Here is a 20,926-nt window from a genome sequence, read left to right on the forward strand (position 1 = left end):
TTGAGGGAAATCGAACACTGTGCAGCGGTTGCTCGCTTACGTCCCGCTTAAGCGTCCAGCCAGGGGCCCATTGCTCGAACATTATTAGACCAAAATTATTATTAAGGCACGAACTGTCAAATCGTATAGATTTCCATACCAACGCTCTAATATTAGTAATGTGATAATGTTTGAGACATGGTTAGCAAGCGGGCATTTGCACACAATACTGACGGCGAGCGGTAGCTGGTTCCTGGCGGCGAGCTCGCGCTCCTCGGCGGCGGCGATGGCGAGGCGCGCCGCGCACATCTTGCGCTCGCACCGCCCTGCCAGCTTCTGCAACATTACAATTACTATTCTTAACAGACATATACTGACTAACCCCCTTATTCATAAACGTCTACTAAAATTGACTAGCCGATAATAATCGTTTGTCCCTTTCCGACGTATTGGTATGGTGGAAAGGGACAAACGATTATTATCGGCTTGTTAACTTTATTAGACGTTTATGAATAAGGGGGTAATAATATGGCAACCGCCATTTAACTTGATTCCTCAAGGTTCACAGAGAAATATTGAGTCAAATTAGCTCCGGCTCGTCTTCGCAGATTTTGACGCACCGCCGTGATGTATATGTATATGGGTCCGTTATCCCTGAGTCCAATGCGATACTAGATCATACATATATTCAGACAACTAACTAAATTCTTATATCTTCGCCTAGTTGTTCAACATTCCAAAAGAAAAAAGGCGAAAAAAGGCGTCTTTAAGCTCTTCCATGGCACATAGGTATATTTTTTTGCACCATGATTTTAAACTGCATTTCAAAGTAACAGGGATTTTGTCCAACTTCAGACACCCAAACCTGTTATTGAAATAAGGATAAGGTTGTAATAAGCCATGTAATAAGCAGAAACTGTAAACTACTAAGATGTAAAATAGTGAATTTATTAGAATCGCTCATTTCACAGCTAGTAAGTATTCAGGAGTACCTGGTTCATCATTTCAAGCTAATATACCTATGCTTTAATTGTAATAACGGTTACTTATAATCCAAATGCGTAAAAAAATAAATCGACTCGACAAGGCTTTGATAAAATCAAGATCGCCTGTTCATTAAAACAAGCGCTGGTTTCGTTTGGTCTAAAGCTAAAATATTTTCCCTTTGTAACACCTGTTGCTGTGTGCTCTACTCCTGAAACTACGAGACATAATGCAGGTATAATAGAAGTCATCATTCCGGTATGTTAATTATAAACGCTAATTATACGAATGTAATAGACCTCGTAAGGTCAACGTGAAACGTGAGAGATGACGACTTTATAGTTTCAATTTATATATGCATTTGATAACGAATAGAAATCCCATTGAAAACTCAGAATAGATAAATAATAGGTACTGGTTTATCACATCCAAACTGAGTCTCTTACTCGGTAATTAAGCCAACGGATTATATAAGATCTTAACTCGTTAATGTTTGTGTTCGTTAAGCGCGCAAATTAAGTGCTATGAAATTTCATAGTTCACTACCGAGTGGCGTTGATCAGACCGCTAATTGTGGCCGGTGCAACTGGGCCTAAGAGCGTTAATTAACAGCGGTTTCCCGTCCGCACCGTTCGAGTCTCCTCGAGTTAGGGCTCATTTAGACGATCGATGTTTCATTACATTGCGGGTTTTGGTAGGTCGGTTGAATGGGGCGTAACCAACAGTCCGCAATGTAACTAAAAATCGCATGCGAGTTCGCGTGCCGTCTAAATCAGCCCTTAGTCGCTGTCGCTTGTTGAAGGTATGAAGCACGCACCTGTAGCTCGGCCGTGGCGTTCTTGGCGGCGAGCCGCAGCGCAGCGTTGTGCTCGAGTAACGCGGCGGTCTCCCGTCCGCGCCGCTCAAGTGTTTCCTCGAGTGCTAGTCGTTAGTCTGTCGCTTGTTGAAGGTATGAAGCACGCACCTGTAGCTCGGCCGTGGCGTTCTTGGCGGCGAGCCGCAGCGCAGCGTTGTGCTCGAGTAACGCGGCGGTCTCCCGTCCGCGCCGCTCAAGTGTTTCCTCGAGTGCTAGTCGTTAGTCTGTCGCTTGTTGAAGGTATGAAGCACGCACCTGTAGCTCGGCCGTGGCGTTCTTGGCGGCGAGCCGCAGCGCAGCGTTGTGCTCGAGTAACGCGGCGGTCTCCCGTCCGCGCCGCTCAAGTGTTTCCTCGAGTGCTAGTCGTTAGTCTGTCGCTTGTTGAAGGTATGAAGCACGCACCTGTAGCTCGGCCGTGGCGTTCTTGGCGGCGAGCCGCAGCGCAGCGTTGTGCTCGAGTAACGCGGCGGTCTCCCGTCCGCGCCGCTCAAGTGTTTCCTCGAGTGCTAGTCGTTAGTCTGTCGCTTGTTGAAGGTATGAAGCACGCACCTGTAGCTCGGCCGTGGCGTTCTTGGCGGCGAGCCGCAGCGCAGCGTTGTGCTCGAGTAACGCGGCGGTCTCCCGTCCGCGCCGCTCAAGTGTTTCCTCGAGTGCTAGTCGTTAGTCTGTCGCTTGTTGAAGGTATGAAGCACGCACCTGTAGCTCGGCCGTGGCGTTCTTGGCGGCGAGCCGCAGCGCGGCGTTGTGTTCGAGTAACGCGGCGGTCTCCCGTCCGCGCCGCTCGAGGGTCTCCTCGAGTGCTAGTCGTTGCTCGTGAGCGGCTCGAAGGCTCTCTGTTGCCACCTCCTGTAATTAATATATGATAGACTTCTTAAATTATGTCGATAATAATCAGGAAAACATTGTAGGCAATTTTTAAATTACAAGCAGTTTTTATATTTTAGCAAAGCAAAACGCCGTTGTTTCAGCGCTGTGTCGCGTACAGATGTAATGCATAATTATTTACCATCGTATTTTCTCGGAAACGTTCGTATTTGTCAGTTAACCTCAGTACTTTTTTGACTGAATGAAATAGCAAGACACGTTCGAACGTTTCCGTGAATTATGCACTATATCTGTAATTAATGTTATAGAATTGACTTAACATGACATGACTTGACATTCGCCATCCAATTCACACTGTAGTGTCTATGCATATTCTACTTCGAAGTAGACTACAATAATATATGCGTAATCAATAACAAGGATTTCTAGATGTGTAGCGAAAATGTTTTGCAGAGGCGAAATGACAATGTGCCGCGATGAGCGTTGAACTGATTAAGTAGGAAATAATAGCTTTCGTCTCACTGAGTCCCTGAGGCAAGGCTAATTAGTGACCTGGTAGTTCTTCTTGTCGTGCAGCAGCTGCGCCACGTGCGCCGCCTCGGGCTGCTTGCCGGCCGCGAGCATGGTCTCGAGTGTGTGCACCCGCATGAGCAGGCGCTGCTCGCCCACGAACAGCTCCCACGAGGCGCGCGCCTCCGCCTGCGTGCGCTGGACGCACTCGCGGAGCGCCCGCATCCGGCCCTCGAGGGAGGCTTCGCGCTGGATCGCTTCCTGAAATGTAAGGATAGGTAACATTATTAGGGCATGCGGCAGTGATGTATCACTAAATAGTTCAAACTCCCACGGCTCACGACATACACGACTGTACCGAGCATTCAGTGTCGTGCACAAAATGATTTAATCATTCATGACCTTCCACTGTCAAATATTGGTTTTATTAAACAGTACGAATTCTGTACTTAACTAGCGATCCGCCCCCGTTTCGCACGACTAAAAGATTGATTGACTTATTTCTACTATTACTACCTTACAATAACTTAACTTACAATCTAGTATTTAGTTACTTTATCCTTAAACAGTTGTAATTACTTATACATATTATTCAATTAAACTTTAACAATTACATGTTTATAATAGTAGTCGCCTCTGTGGCGTAGGCCTCCCCCATGCGTTTCCACATATCTCTATCGCGGGCCTTTTGCGTCCAGTTGTCGCCAACTGTTTCGTTAAATATATCCCTCCATCTTTTCCTCGGATGTCCATTATTTCTATTACCACTAGTGGCTCTGTGAGCTGTAGACCTCGCGAGCAGAGTTTAAAACTGAATAAATGTATGGTTCCGTTGTTTTGAAGAATTTAGAGAATCTAATTTTACCATAAAAACTTAACTATCAATTGCTTACAAAATTCGGGAATTGGTTTAGATATGCGACCTGTAGAGTAGAACATATGGACATACGAAACAATTTTTGGCTAACAGGCCAATTCAAACTTACACTGATATCAGAAAGACATCTAACTGATGTCATTTAGTTATCGTGCATTTCACTCGTTCTTGTCCGTACATGTATTGGCGCAAGCGAGACGCACGATGACTACTAAATAACATGATAAAAATATCATCCCGATGTCAGTGTACGGTCGATGCCCCTTAAGTATACACGTCGCCATACTAATTGTATAGAAAAGTGGATAGAGTTAGACCAAGAAAAGTCTGCAGAGATTTTGACAGCACACGCAGTGCCAATGTTATTTGTGCCAGTGTCAAAATCTCTGCAGACTTTTCTTGGTCTAACTCTACCTATGTTAGGAAACCAACATTACCTTTGAATTAACCTGTACGGCTACCATCAGTTTGTCACTGACATAAAAGCCGTCGAGAACGTAATTTACTTTCTATACATCCCGTTTGCACTAATATGCGAGTGCGAGCGAGATGTATAGAAAGTAAATTACGTTCTCGACGGCGTATATGTCAGTGACAAACTGATGGTAACCGTACTGTAAACTGCTTCGTGCGCGAGCGTGGCCCATAATTTCCGAAAATCATTTTTTCTTCGAGGCAATTACTCCGTTCTCATATTTTGCGTTGCCCATAATTTCCCGAAATCATTCATTCTCGGTAGCAATTACTCCGTTCCCATATTTTTCCAATGGTTTTCTTCCGCAATCGCCTATTTTTAATATTTTTAAATTAATCTTTTCCTTATAGTTTTCGTTCTTTTAAATATCTAGGATAATATTTTCTTGTTACTGTATGTTAATAGTGTAGTTATTATATTTGTTACTTGTAGGTATTTCACATACAACAAATATCAAAAACACTAAAATTAAAACATAATCTAAAAAACTACAAGTAACAAACCAAACGCTGTCAGCCAATAACTCTAACCATACCTATCTCTGGGAGCAGATTCGTTTTTAGGGTCATCAAAAAAAAAATAACCCTAACCTACCTATCTCTGGGAGCAGTTTCGTTTTTAGGGTCATCAAAAAAAAATAACCCTAACCTACCTATCTCTGGGAGCAGTTTCGTTTATACGGTCATCAAAAAAAATAACCCTAACCTACCTATTTGAAAAAAACCTGGTTATTTTTACCACTAGCATTAAAAAAAAGAGAAAATATGGAGATAGAGAATATTTAGTTAATGAAAAAAAAACCTACTGGTTACTTTAACTACTACTGGGATTAAAAAGAAAAGGGAATAAATTGAGAAAAGGAAAATTCAGTTTATGAAAAAATGTACACGAAAAATTAAATAAAGCGAAGAAATTCCACTGGGAAAAAATGAGAACGGAGTAATTGCCTCGAAGAAAAAATGATTTGCGGAAATTATGGGCCATTTTAGCGAGGCGATCCAAATTAAAAGGTTCAAAGTCTAACTAACATTATTGTCTAACTAACATTATTGTTAGTTAGACTTTGAGCCCGGGAAAGCGCAACGTACGAGCAACCTACAGCTAGTTCTAGCCCTAGGCAATGTTAACCCCTGCGATTTATGGATGGTGACCGCCCATGCTATAAACGTAAGTGGAAATTGACTCCTGGAACAGCCATGCCCTTGAACTAAAACCGCTAAAAAATGTTCAAACAAAAACTCAAACGAATACGCTTACCTCGCGCTTCGCGCTCGCTTGATCAATCAGCAATACGATGTTTAAGTGCAAAAAAAAAATAAAAAAAATTGCATTTATTGGGGATCGAACCGGGTACCTATTCCCATATGCTTGCTTGTAAGCGTCTTTCCAACTGCGCTATGATAGCATTTAGATGAGCTGACGAAATTTGGTTACTTATTCTCGAGTAAGAATTTAAATATCTAATCTAAAGAGAATAAAGTGTATAGGGGACGTGCATGAACTATAGGGGGCAGCACAGGAGCCGTCAGATCTTTGGCGCGAAGCGTAGATGTGTAGTTTATGATTCCGATGTAGCCCACGAGATGGCAGAACCTACTATGTACAAGGAAACGTACTTACGAGAACGGTAGATGGTAGCACTTGCTTTGGCAATGTACATGTGCACATATGTTTCCGATTCAGGCCACAAGATGGCAGGCCCTCCAACGCGCACGGTCCCTATAGTGGGCGTGCGTGAACTATAGGGGGTAGCATAGGAGCCGTCAGATTTTTGGCGTGAGGCGTACATGTGACGTTTATGCTTCCGATGTAGCCCACAAGATGACAGAACCTACTATGCATAAGGAAACGTACCTACAAGAACGGTAGATGGTAGAACTTGTTTTGGCAATGTACATGTTTCCGATTCAGGCCACAAGATGGCAGACCCTCCAACGCGCACGGTCCCTATATGTAGTAGAGGGTTATTGTCATACTAAATTTTGTAGTCACAGTAAATTTACTGCCATATTTCGATACAGGATTAAAATGAAAATGAAAAAAAAATATCAATAAATGTATATATGTATGATGGATAAATTATTTTTTTTATTTTTAGAACGCCATATGATTTTGACCCATGTTCTTTTACTGATATGAGTAAAAATTGTTAAATATAAAATGGTGTCGCCATCTAGACGAGCATAGGCCAAAGGTATGGCGCCGTATATTCAAGAATCAAATTTTCTTTAAAGCGCAAAAAGCCATCATCTGTTGCAAAAAATAAACGAATGCGCTTAGCCCGCGCTTGATAAATAAAAAATACGATTTTTTTAATTTTTTCAAAATAAAAAAATAAAATAAAAAACAACAATTGATACGAAATTTAAGTATAAAAAAATACAAAAAGTTATGTAGCAGCATACAATTACTGGGGATGGAACCAGGGACCTCCCTATGCAAACAAAAAAGCGAACGTTTGCAAAATGCGCCATGATAGTTCTTACTAAAGCTGACGAAATTTAGCTACTCATTCTCAAGTAAAAACTAAATATCTAAATACCGCCGAAACCAGTGATCACAGAACACCGCCTCTAGAAACCTAATATTGGCCATTTTGTTCCCGACGCAAATCACCAAACTGTGAGGTGCGGGAGGGGTGCTCACGGCGTTGCGATTGGTCGTTTCAAACATGGCGCGCTGACACGTGCAAGCGTAGGGATGGGACATGTTCATTACAGGTTATTATTTATTGTGGTAAAATTGTTACCAATTTAGTATACTTAGAGTAAACTTACTTAATCATTATATTGATTAATTTAATATTTCATTAAGTAATTTAACAATGTACCTGAAATTTTTACTTAACATATTAGGGCATTTCTGCTTAAAGTACCCAGAACATGAATTTTAAAGTTTAGAATTTTTATATTATTTCCACTCAGAATCGCAATCTCTTGATACGAGAAAAAAGTGTCGCCGAAATCTCATACAATTATTTTCTTTTGTCCGTTTTATTAAGGTCATAGAAGGTTGTATTGAAAACATATTCAAATGGACCAATAACATATGCCTATTACAAATCAACTCCGAGTTCTCTCGCACTTATTTGAAGTTCATCATCAGGTCCATCTCGAGACATGAGACCTAACTGCTCACCTAGAGGATTCTAAAAAACTCATACAACATATGTCTATCACAAACCAACACCGAGTTCCCTCGCACTTCTTTGGAGTTCATCATCAGGTCCATCTCGTGACATGACAGCTAACTGCTCACCTAGAGGATTCTAAAAAACCCATACAACATATGTCTATCACAAACCAACACCGAGTGCCCTCGCACTTCTTTGAAGTTCATCATCAGGTCCATCTCGTGACATGCGGCCTAACTGCTCCGCTGGCCTAGAGGATTCTAAAAAACTTACACAACATATTACTTATATATTATGTCTAAAATGGTACAATACGGTATGACGAAGCACGAAGTTTCCGCAACTGAAAAACCATCATCGTCACATCACTAGTCGAAAGGGAAAGGGATAGCGCATTGCATTTTCAAGTTGACGAAAAGGGACGGACATACTTCGCCTCTGCTTACTGACCAGTATAAAATGAACCCCGCGGACAAGAAACATTATTCAATGAAATAATGAATTTGACTTTCCTGTGGGATGTTATTCCATCTGTTTCGTAAGTAGATGTCTTAGATGACTTGCCACACCATTTTACGCTGCAATATCCCATGATTTCCCAATGAATTCAATAGTTTACGATTTATTTTCTTAGACTCGTGCACACTGCTAACAGGTCGTTACGTTGGGCGCAACTGATCGGAGCGGCGTGCGAACAATCTTATATTTGACCTATACACCATACGGGCGGTGACCGCGAGTCGTCCTATAAGCTCGGTCTATAGGGGTTGGTCTGTGCCAGTGATACAAATTTTCTGAATTTTTGGCCTATTAATCTATAAACATATATCAAAAAGAAAAAACTCTTATGATATCGATACGACTATTTGTTTAGGCGCCAGGTATCACGACTCCGCCATTTTTAAAAATTTCCAAAAACCGGATTGACAAAAAAAAATTATTTAGTCATAAAATTCGGTCACAAAATTTCACGAGAATCGGTTAAGAATTGCGACCTGTAGAGGAGAACATCCGGACATACGAAAGCAAAATGCCCGAGTCAAAACGTAGACCTTCGCTTCGCTTCGGTCAATTATACGGAAACCATTCTGTCAGCCGTTTGGTCCACCTATTGTCCTCCATCCTACATATGTGGCCTGCCTTTCGCACCCTTTAGACGCATAATAATCCTTATTAAATTACATAATGTTATTAATGTTCCATAAAAGGATAACTGATAACAAGAAAAGATCAGGTTATTGTACAATATCATTGAGTATTCATTTGATTGTGCCTGGTTTTAGACTGAAACGAGTATTACCAGTTCCGATAGACCGGCGTGGCGAGCTAAGTCAAACAGGGTAGACGATTTGTTTTACATGCACAGGCTGTCCATAGTAATCCAGCACGGAAATAAAATAGTTATTTACGATACAAGTGCGGAAAATAGGAAATTCGACGAAATTCGCACGTGCATCGTACAACGTTTTACAGTACATATGGGCCTTTAAACTTTGCTATTTTACGTACTAGTGCGGGAAAATAGGACCATGTGTACTGTAAAAGTCATTTATTTGAGTTCAGTGAACAGGGTCTATCGGGAAAATCGCAATTTCGCTATCTGCTTCTATCAGCTGCAGCGACAGAGAGGCCGATAACGAAATTTCGATATATGCGTTAGAACCATAGGCCCCTGGAAGTGCACTACGAGATATATGATGAAAATAAGCGCAAACCACAACTGCCATATAACACTACGCAACCATACATATAAGTTACTTAATATAGAACGACCGACGTAAATAGCATCAAATCTCAAGCCTGCTTGTTGAACATTATCAACGTCATTAATAAGGAGGAATTCATAACAATAAACTCGGTGCCGTAATGGAATGACATACATATCAGAATTGTTTATTGTTTTCTGGAAAACAATTACGCTTCTATTCGTAGATTCGTACATACACAGTTTATATCATATCACATCCGGTGTTAAGATGATTTGTCAAATGCAAGTCAAAGTCAGGGTGGGGTTGAAGGACAGCTTCGCCTCTTTGCCATCGGGGTGAAACAGCTTGAGTAACGCAACCACGGGCGGGAACGTGTTCTACAAATAAACCCGATGGTACGCACCTGTACGAAGTTGTTCAGATGATACAGTTCCTTGAGGTGGAGCGGCGTGGTCATGGTGGGGTTGAAGGACAGCTTCGCCTCTTTGCCATCGGGGTGAAACAGCTTGAGTACGCAACCACGGGCAGAAATATGTTCTGCAAATACACCCGACAGTACGCACCTGCACGAAGTTGTTCAGCTGATACAGTTCCTTGAGGTGCAGCGGCGTGGTCATGGTGGGGTTGAAGGACAGCTTCGCCTCTTTGCCATCGGGGTTAAACAGCTTGAGTACGCAACCACGGGCAGTAATGTGTTCTGCAAATAAACCCGATGGTACGCACCTGTACGAAGTTGTTCAGCTGATACAGTTCCTTGAGATGCAGCGGCGTGGTCATGGTGGGGTTGCAGGAGAGCTTCGCCTCTTTGCCATCGGGGTGAAACAGCTTCAGTACGCAACCACGGGCAGAAATGTGTTCTGCAAATACACCCGACGGTACGCACCTGCACGAAGTTGTTCAGCTGATACAGCTCCTTGAGGTGCAGCGGCGTGGTCATGGTGGGGTTGAAGGACAGCTTCGCCTCTTTGCCATCGGGGTGAAACAGCTTTAGTAGCGCAACCACGGGTGGGAACGTGTTCTGCGAATAAAAACGTGTTTAAGAGAGTATTCTTGAACCACTTAAAGGTATTAATTAATTCAGTGGCTGAGAGCCACCAGATCTTTTGGGGGACCTATGTTGGTCAATTTACATTATCTACTGAAGTTATGTAGTACTCGTAGTCGTAGTTACAAGTTATACAGGTAGTAGTATGCTAATTTTTCGCATGAGTCGTTTATACTTATTCGTTTTCTGGCACTTCTCGTAACTGTTTGACAATAAATTTTAATAAGTTTTAGGCAAAAATTTCATTTTTGGTACAAGCTTTTATCACTGACTGTACTTTTCTTACGACAGACAACTAATACTCATCGAGACAATTCTAAAAACCCCCAACACAATTAGGTTGCGTTGTTTCATCACAGAGTTCCTATGGCCACCTCCTGTCTCCATCATCAGATCAGCTCGATGGTACCATACTATTATTGCATTGTCATCCGATTCATACATGCATGCAAAACTTCAGCTCAAACGGAAACCGGGAAGTGGATCAAATTTAACTTGCAAGATTTGATTACAGACAGACAACGGGACAGGTGAAACTAAATAAAAGCTTGTAAAAACATAAGACCTCTAATTATACAGGTCAGGTATGTCAATTAAAATTATTTTTATATCGGAGCGTAGCGAAAAGTGGGTTCCAAAATAAACTTAATAACGTTTTATACAGACGTATAAAATGTATTTAAACAAACTTTATATTAACAAAACAATTACACTATTAAATATCGTTTAGAAATTAAACATAAACGCAAGAGAATGATGAATGTAACTGCAAACACGCAATTGCGTGCTAAATAAAGGCACCATGCCTTAGCTATACCCTATAATGTAAATGTAGGCCCTACATTCAGTGACTAACTAACTAGCTTGTTTACAGTGCACTAAATGAGAGAAAGGCGTTAAATGGAATCCTAGTGTATAATCATTACTTCAGCCGGGTCGTTATGTTACTAACCGCTATGTCACTTGTCACGCGATACACCATCACATTTCTCGCATAGCACTGCAACTAATTTGAAAGATGCGGGTATAAGGAAGCGTTCTCGACAGCAGCGGACAGCGGGGCTGGCATACATTTGATTGAGTTAAATTTGTGAACGACCGCTAGTCGTCCGGCTAGCGCTCAGACCGCGGCCTTACTTTCGCTTGTTTTATTATTTAATTAAATAAACGGATGTACTTGCATACATTGTTAAAGCTGTTGCTATTATACGCAGCAGCAACCAGCGGTGTCAGTTTGCGTATCGCCTAAGTCCCACTTTTACATATTTTGACACGTGGGAACTGGGAATAGGAGCGATTGGGAAATTATCTAACATCCTACAAATGTCGTGTGAGCCATAATCTCTTTACTCATTCGAAAGTTATTTCACAAAGTCAATGATTAGTGTTTTTTTTTCAAAGGTTTTATATTAAGAGGTTATTATTACAACACAAATTGACTACTCTTTGCGCGATTTTAGGGTATAGCAAAATGTCTAAGAACTAAGACTATTTCGTTTTATAACCCTTTTCCAGGCATAGTACGATTTATCGATTACATACGCGCCAACAGAATTTCAACTTTAGCATTCCGATTTAAGGTTCAAACTAGATTGCAATTTCGGGAAATGTGACTTGTCTTCAAATGGATCATCAGAGCTGGGTTAATTGAAATATATTTGGATTTTTTTGGGAAACCTTGTAGATTGGTGCGGCCTGGAAAAGGGTTAAGTAATCATTAATCGTTAACACCAATGTGGAGTAAATAATTTATGGAAATGATGACTTGAATGTCATTTCGATACATTTTTATTCCATAGTCGAGTTCTTAACGATACACGCGTCGCTCTACCAACGAATATTTCTGCATAAAATCTGACTGATAAGGAAAAAGCCGCTTCCTTATTAGCGACTTCGCCAGCCAGTGTGATACTTCCATTTACGAGTATGTATATCACAAAAACAAAGATCTGTTACGACGAATGTGATCTGTCAGTTGTTTCCGTGGGAAACAAAACGCGTAGTTGAAGTGACAACCGTTCATGTAGCTCTAATTATTAGTTAGAGTAAGTAAACACAGATAAAAAAATAAGGACAGTGAATCTCGATGCCAGATTTAGTTGCTCGTCATTATAGCGCCACCATGCGCCGCTTATTACGTGGTTTTCGAAAATACTCAGGTATCATCACAGAACAATTTTGGTCGATTTGGCGTTTTAAGGTTATAAATTGATGACACTTGTCACCGTACCCTTTGTGTTTGTAAAATACTGTAGTGTGCTCCATAAAAAAATGGACAAAAAAATTACCTACGATGTTGCGGTGTTTAACTAAGAAGTGCTTAGCAAAGTATAAAGAATTAGAAACTCGCTTAAAAAGTGATTCCATCTACAAAAAGAGTGAGGACCGCGAGTTCACGTGAAGATGATCAGTCTTTATTACTTAGCGTCTCTAGCGCTAGCGATAAAAAATGTATATACATGGTAGCGGAAATGTCGTTGAATTATGTGCCACACGTTATCGAACACCTACAATATCAGAATGTAGGAAACGAGCGTACCTATTAGTTATTAATACAACCCAATTTATAACGCGCAGTTATATTTGTTAGGTGGACTGACGACCTGGTAAAGGTCGCGGGAGTCCGCTGGATGCGGGTGGCGCAAGACCGGTCATTGTGGCACTCTTTGGGGGAGGCCTATGTGGACAGCAGTGGACGTCCTCTGGCTGATATGATGATGATAATGATGATGATAATGATGATGATGATGATGATGATGATATTTGTTGAAAAATAAAATACCAACATAAAAAAAAAATATATAAAAATATAAATATTATAGGACATTTCTTACACAAATTGACTAAGCCCCACGGTAAGCTCAAGAAGGCTTGTAGTGATAGAGCTTAGCGAAAAGAAACTGCATTTTTGGCAGAAAGCAAGCCGCTGTGCCCAGTGATACTAGGGACCAATCTGAATGATTTCATCCGAGGAAACACAAATTTCATTCACTAGAATTCAAGATGGCGGACCTTTTTCAAAATGGCGGCTGCAATATTTAAAAAAAATATAGACACAAAACGGCTGCACCGATTTTAGTGATTGATATATCGATCAATTCGTATTAACACTTGTAATCGAATAAAAAATATGGCATTTAAGAAATTAAAGATGGCGGCCGAATACTAAGAAAATTGTGTTTTTTTTCTTTATTTTTTTTTCATCTAATGAAAATAACAGCTAAATATTCTATAATATGATCACATATTCCTTCATTTAAATAAAACCTGATAATATTATCTGCAAAATAAAAAAATTATCTTAACAATCCGTTGAGTAGTTTTTGAACTATACGCATTTCAAAAAGCGCGTAACTGCCGTTCGAAACGGCCCGCTCGCGCGGCTCGCGTCATAACTGAGAACTTTGATGATTTAAAGGTAAAAAAAGAACTGAAAACATATTTACTTTATTTATTGAGCTATAAATAAATAAATAAATTGTATTTCTGCTTATTATTTGTGACCATCACGGGAAAAGGTATAGCGGCTGGCGCTTACGTCGCTTAGCACCGCAATAGTATTGGAGCGGCGTTAATAATAGCGTAAGCGCCATCCGCCCTAAGGTACCTATACCAGTGGGTTCAAATTTATTCCTCTCTATCATCTTTGCCCGATGTGGTTGAACTGAAAGAAAAGAAAATTCATATGAAATCAGATAAAAATATACCTAATATAATTAAATTAAATATATAGAGATGAACTACGCCAAACTGTCCCGCCCCTCCAATACTATTTCAATGTGTGTAGTATTGAAATAGTAATGGAGGGGCGGGACAGTTTGGCGTGGTTTATCTATAAGTACCTTTTGTTTTTGCAAGTGCTGTATTGCACTGTGCAGGGTAGACCCACCCTCCGACACGTGCAGCGCATTGTCTCGCAGCCTTTTTTACAGCCGCAATGGTCCAGGTATGATAATTCACGCCATCTCCCTGGCATCAGACCATTGCGGTTCCCTACTGCCATTAGATAACCCCAAGAGGATGGCAATGGCACAGAGGCATCATCAAGAATAAGGGCATATCACCCCATAACTGGCCTGCTTGGTATGTGAGACGGAGCGCGTGTTTATGTAATGCTGCCGATGTTGGTGGGATGCTGATACCAATTTCTTTTTAGTAGCAAATAGCTCCTTGCGTACCAAGTTGTCCGACGAATGTGCTATTTGTGGGTCATATAGGTAGCAGGTGAACTTTTCTGGCATAGCCATGATTTCCTCAGGAAGGCTTTGTAATGGCTGCGATATTTGTTTCAAAGCTGGTGTAACTTCAGGGTGTGACAACCATGTTTTGAAGCAAGACTTATTTCCTTTTGTATGGAAGTAAGAAGTAGTGTCACACCCTGTAGAGGCGTGAAAGTCACGGAGAGCGGTTGATCTGTCAGGACCCAAAGTATTTGCTATTTTATGAACATCGCCTTAACGGAGTTATTTGCAGTCCCAGTTAATAGCCATAACTCTTGCAGGCCACTCTCAATTTAAGTTTGATGATATGATATCAATAACATCAAAACATCTGTATCGGAAGATCTAATCAAAATACGCCTAATTCCCTGTTCTGCCTGATCTTATGAATAGGAACACATGCGGAAGAAGCTGATGGCCGCATCGTACTTCACGCAAAAGATCTGGCAGAACAGGGAATTAGGCGTATTTTGATTAGATCTTCCGATATAGATGTTTTGGTGTTATTCAAATGGCGCTATACCTTTTCCCGTGATGGTCACAAATAATAAGCAGAAATACAATTTATTTCTTTATTTAAAGCTCAATAAATAAAGTAAATATGTTTTCAGTTCTTTTTTTACCTTTAAATCATCAAAGTTCTCAGTTATGACGCGAGCCGCGCGAGCGGGCCGTTTCGAACGGCAGTTACGCGCTTTTTGAAATGCGTATAGTTCAAAAACTACTCAACGGATTGTTAAGATATTTTTTTTATTTTGCAGATAATATTATCAGGTTTCATTTAAATGAAGGAATATGTGATCATATTATAGAATATTTAGCTGTTATTTTCATTAGAAGGAAAAAAAAATAAAGAAAAAAAACACAATTTTCTTAGTATTCGGCCGCCATCTTTAATTTCTTAAATGCCATATTTTTTATTCGATTACAAGTGTCAATACGAATTGATCGATATATCAATCACTAAAATCGGTGCAACCGTTTTGTCTCTATAATTTTTTTAAATATTGCAGCCGCCATTTTGAAAAAGGTCCGCCATCTTGAATTCTAGTGAATGAAATTTGTGTTTCCTCGGATGAAATCATTCAGATTGGTCCCTAGTATCACTGGGCAAAGCGGCTTGCTTTCTGCCAAAAATGCAGCTTTCGATGTAAATATCGCCGTAAGCCCTACTACTATTGTGTTGTGGGTACTCAGACAACGATATATATAATATATAAATACTTAAATACATAGAAAACAACCATGACTCAGGAACAAATATCTGTATCATCATACAAATAAATTAGTGTCCGACCGAAACATGTTTTTTTGCCGAAACCGAAACCGAAACCGAATGTTCGGCTTTGGCTCTAGTTTCGGCCGAAACCGAAACCGAAACCGAACCTTTTGTAGACTTGTTAAAATCGTTGAAAAAATGTTATAAAACCGCTTTTACACACATATTATGGGGCTGTCAACACCCAATGTCCTTGAAATTGATGTTACTTGAGCAGTTTTTTAAGAAATTTACTAGAGTTAGACCAAGATAATTCTGCAACGATTTTGATAACACACGCAGTGCAAGTGTTATTTTAAATGTCAAAACTTCTATGAAATTATGACGTAATAACATTTGCACTAGTTGCACGGCGTATTCTATCAAAATAATTGCAGAATTTTCTTGGTCTAACTCTATTGATTCACCAGTCAAATCAACATGTAGATACAGGGTCAACCAAAAACGCGAGCGCAGCGAGCGCGAATTTTTTGTTGACAATATCGCAAGGCCGGGTACCGACCTTCACCTGGGCCTAAACGTCCGAAGTGCCCCAGTGAGGCGAACTTTCATGCGAAGTCAAAGCAGTGCTTCAGGCTTCAGGATAAGTAGTTGAGCACAGACTCCAAGCAATGTCCATTGTATTAAAAGCGAGATATTTCTATGAGCGCTGGTGGCCTAGCGGTAAGAGCGTGCGACTTTCAATCCGAAGGTCGCAGGTACAAACCCCGGCTCGTTGAGTTCTTCGGAACTTATATACGAAATATCATTTGATATTTACTATTTGCTTTTCGGTGAAGGAAAAACATAGTGAGGAAGCCGGACTAGTGCCGATAAGGCCTAGTTTACTCTCTGGGTTCGAAGGTCAGTCTGATGGCAGTCGCTTTCGTAAAAAGTAGTGCCTACGGCAATTCTTGGGATTAGTTGTCAATTGGACCCCAGGCTCCCATGGGCCGTGGCAAAAATTGGAAGATGATGAGTTTTCTTATTATTCCTTTGCCCTGGCCCAGTAACATGCGACAGTGCTATCTCATTTACTCCGATACAATTAGAGTGTGCGCGTTATAGGTATTAACAGCCTCTTAAGACTGCGTCGACCGTCTAGTGGCGCCCTCATTAGTGGAATTGTGTTTTATAATAAACCAATTAATTTCTATACCTATACATAACCATAATCATAATATGTAGGTACAGTCACCTGCAATAGTATATTACACAACAAAGGTCGCCAAAATAACTGACACGATCTTATTTGTAGAGCCATAAGTGCGTGTCACATATTTTTGCGGCATTCTAAGAGTAACATACTATTGCAGGTGACTGTACATATTAATATTGTTGTCCTACTTATTCCCCAACTCTTGGTCTTTGTCACATAGCTTAGTTTCATAGTACGAAGTACCATTTCGTAAGTTTCGGCCCGGCCGAAAGGTTCGGCCGTTTTTTGGCCGAAACCGAAACTACAGCCGAAACATGATTTTTTGGCCGAAACTGGCCGAAACCGAAACCGAACCTTCGGTCGGACACTAAAATAAATGCCCTTACCAGGATTCGAACCCGGGACCATCGGCTTCATAGGCAGGGTCACTACCCACTGGGCCAGACCGGTCGTCAACATGTAGTAGTCTAAACATCAAAACATGAATTCTGATGCTAATTTGTAAGATAACAATGACATTCGTTATGGTCATTAAATCCTAGTATTAAGCGTCCGTACATTTGACAATTTTAGCTTCGCGACTTTTTACGGAGTATTTTATAAATTTTCATAATAAATCATGCATTTTTTACAAAAGATAAGATACACTATTTTTTATAATTATTTTCTTAACAAGTCAACTGAATTCTTGTGACTAATTCCCGAGACGCTCCTATCCACCTTTACCCTCTTTAAATTAAATCCAAGTCGGTTGTCGTATTAAGTGATGAACTGATGATTAAATCTGACTAAAATGGTCTTCACTTTGGATGCGTCAAATTCGGTGTACAGTCGCCATCAGTTATATCGGAGCGGCCAGCGTGCTCACAAATATCTGAACACGCCTCTATTGTCAAGGCATTAGAGTGCGTGTTCAGATATTTTTATATCTGATGGCGACTGTACGAGCGGGATATACGTGCTATACATATACGAGTAAGTGCATCGCTATCTTGCATCTGTTTGATAACCGCATTACATTTGTAAAACTTACCTTCTCCGAATTGGTAGCATTCTCAACGACGGGAATGCCAAATTGGACCACGTCCCCCGAGAAGACCTCGTGGGGCTCCTGCTCTTTCGATATCGAACACCGGTTGTTATTGATGAACGTGCCGTTGCTGCTTTGGTTGTCCTGTCAACAAACAAATGCTAGTCAGAAAGGTAAACAAAAACAGGGTGGTCAGAGTCGCGGAGTTTTGATGTGTCACTATATGTATATGAAGATGTTCGTCGCATCTCCATATAGTGACACATCAAAACTGTCGCAATAGGACTGAGAAACAGATCAATCATTAACCAAAGTGAAGGCGATGTAGACATTGCTGAAGATCAGAGGCAAAGCAAATGAGCTCTAAAGTGTCATTCTATGGAACTTGCTAACTATGTAAACAAAAGTCACTAGTAAATTCAGAGACAATTTCAATATGGCGGTTTGTTTACATAGTTAGCAGTTCCATAGAATGACACTTTACGCTAACTTTAAGCCCGTGGAGAAAACCTAAGTTTAAAACGTTAATCCGCGACGTCTAGTCGGAACCAATTGCAGCGTGACTTCGCGTTTTTTGATAATGAAACGCATATGTTGTTGTTATTTTTTACCGTAGACGATGACGTCGATGACGTCGTCGTTCGTAACCGGGGTTCAGGTAAGCCCGAGGAGTTGAAAAATCGACCGCCGACTGCGAAAAAGAGCTGACACGACCTAACAAGGACGACGATGACGCTTGCAGCATTTGTTTTGTTAAAGTAGTTATAGAGCATGTTTGCTCTATGATTATTTTCGTGGCCCCGCCAGCCAGTTAAGGGGATAGCAACAAACGTTACCGCATATTTTCTGCACAAACTGTGTATGTCAGACATCTGAGCGGATAGTGATGACCAAACAAACAAGCGGTCACACAAACGACATTCCATACCCGACGGCTCGATGCCAGATAGCTGAAATTATTAGAATGCAATGCAACAATGCTCCGTATCTAATGTCGACCTCCAAAATTACGGGCACAATGGCGCCTTGTGTTGTAGGCTAGATTTTGATCGACAATTTATAAATTTGTCGTTGTTTGGGGTTTTTGGGTTTAATTCAAACGGGCTGCTCTTTCATAACTGATAATATGTAAGATTAAATACAGTAAAATGGAACGTGCAACTTAAAATGATCATTATGCATGCAAATGAAATGTAAAAAAATCAAATTATTTTCATCATTTCAATCATTTTTTATAAATTAAGTCATAGTCAGTCATATTAAGAGGATAGTTTCTGCTGAAAATAATAAGTGTAGGAGAGCAAATACAGGCCTAGATTAAGCTTTATAATTTCCATTCTTAGTTCACATAGCTTCATCCATATTATAATAACAGTTTCGTTAAGCCTTAGTCACTCGTGCTAGGTAAGCTATGGACTACGCACCAAAGCAGCATAATATATATTTAGCGGAAAGCACAATCATACTGAAACTTGGAGCAGTATTGACTTTTGACATAGTAATATTTGTACATTCCATGGTGCTGAATATATCTACACGTCTAACAATACAATAGATTATCAATTGACTGTCTAAAGACTCTAAAGAAACACAACATCAGCGTAATTACGGCTCCGGTATGGTGGGTCTTAAAATCTTACCAGAGCAAATCGGCATAGGTGGTCCTTTATAATGCAATTGCAGTGTGCGAAAAGGAAGAGCGGTAATGCAACGTACGTAGGCAAGAATTATGGTTTAATAGTATGCTCTGCTTAGTAATTACACAGAAGTTTCGTAAACTGGGTACATAGGACTAAATTGCTATTTGTACTAAATTGCTTCGCTATTAAGAACTCGGAGCTAGACAAAAACGGTTTTACGGTGGCCAAGCATTGTCAAAAACTTTTAAAGCATTAACCTACTAAACTCTTGATTACATTCGATCAAGACATTATGGTTTTCGAGATATACATAAGTCAACAAAAACCATTATTCGCCCTCTTAGCGTTCAATGCGCCTTTGCTACGTGGCCCACCTCCATGGTTCCACTTCGTTCTTTTCTGTTCACTTCATTTCGCTGATATAGTTCTTCAATCTTCGTCTAGCCTACAGATCTTCAGGTATTTGTCTTTATTAATGTCATTGAGTAATCATAACAAAATCAAAAGTCGAATCTAGAATCACTTCCTTTTTAGGAGGTCGGTTAATAGGTGAAACATAATTCGATTCGGTTGAATGTCTTTAACTCGCGGCATTAAAGAGTTATTCGCATCTATTTTGTGCGAAGTGGATGAGAAGCAAAAGTCAATTAAATTTGATTTCATTTAGTAATTTTAGTATATTCGTTATCAAATCGCGTTATAGTAACAAACTACACAATTTAATCAATTTAAAAAGTATAGGTACCTATGGAATGTGTAACTGTAAACACATTGGTCATTGATCAGATCACATTAGTCACGTTTGTTATTGTGCACTTTTTTAAATGTGAAACTTTTTTGTATGTTTCTTTTTTTAACATGAAATTCAAATACCAAAATAAATAGATGCAAAATAAAACAACAAATCGGTTTATCGGTGTCTTTGTTCTATATTGATGTAAAATATGTTAGAGCCAGTTACAATTTTTGCTTACAAGATGTTTTATTTTATGTTTATTTTCTAAAGCATGATTGTATATTTATAATATTTAAGTAACTATTTAAGCGTATTATGATTGTTTTAATTTATGGATATTATCAATGAAATAAATTTTATCTTATCTTATCACTGAAACACGAGAATCACAATTGAAGCAAAGGTTTTATTAACCATGATACAAATCGGGGTCTATTCCTATAAATGTCTTCGAGCCCAGCGATGCAAGACCGTGTCATAATCGTAATCA

At 40.1% G+C, this 20,926-nt stretch overlaps 1 protein-coding gene across 3 annotated transcripts in view; it reads right to left on the reverse strand.

The window, feature by feature from the left end:
- LOC134796195 (sarcolemmal membrane-associated protein) overlaps positions 1 to 20,926 on the reverse strand; it is a 62,015-nt gene that overhangs the window by 21,669 nt on the left and 19,420 nt on the right. For all 3 annotated transcript variants that reach the window (XM_063768216.1, XM_063768218.1, XM_063768217.1), the window contains exons 3-7: positions 18,064 to 18,204; positions 10,232 to 10,366; positions 3,197 to 3,415; positions 2,516 to 2,665; positions 214 to 315 (exon numbers count right to left, since the gene is read on the reverse strand). In XM_063768216.1, coding sequence (XP_063624286.1) covers positions 214 to 315; positions 2,516 to 2,665; positions 3,197 to 3,415; positions 10,232 to 10,366; positions 18,064 to 18,204 — 747 coding nt within the window. The remainder of the gene's footprint in view (positions 1 to 213; positions 316 to 2,515; positions 2,666 to 3,196; positions 3,416 to 10,231; positions 10,367 to 18,063; positions 18,205 to 20,926) is intronic.

The sequence above is a fragment of the Cydia splendana genome, chromosome 13 (genome assembly GCF_910591565.1).
Source record: "Cydia splendana chromosome 13, ilCydSple1.2, whole genome shotgun sequence".
NCBI classification, from domain to species: domain Eukaryota; kingdom Metazoa; phylum Arthropoda; class Insecta; order Lepidoptera; family Tortricidae; genus Cydia; species Cydia splendana.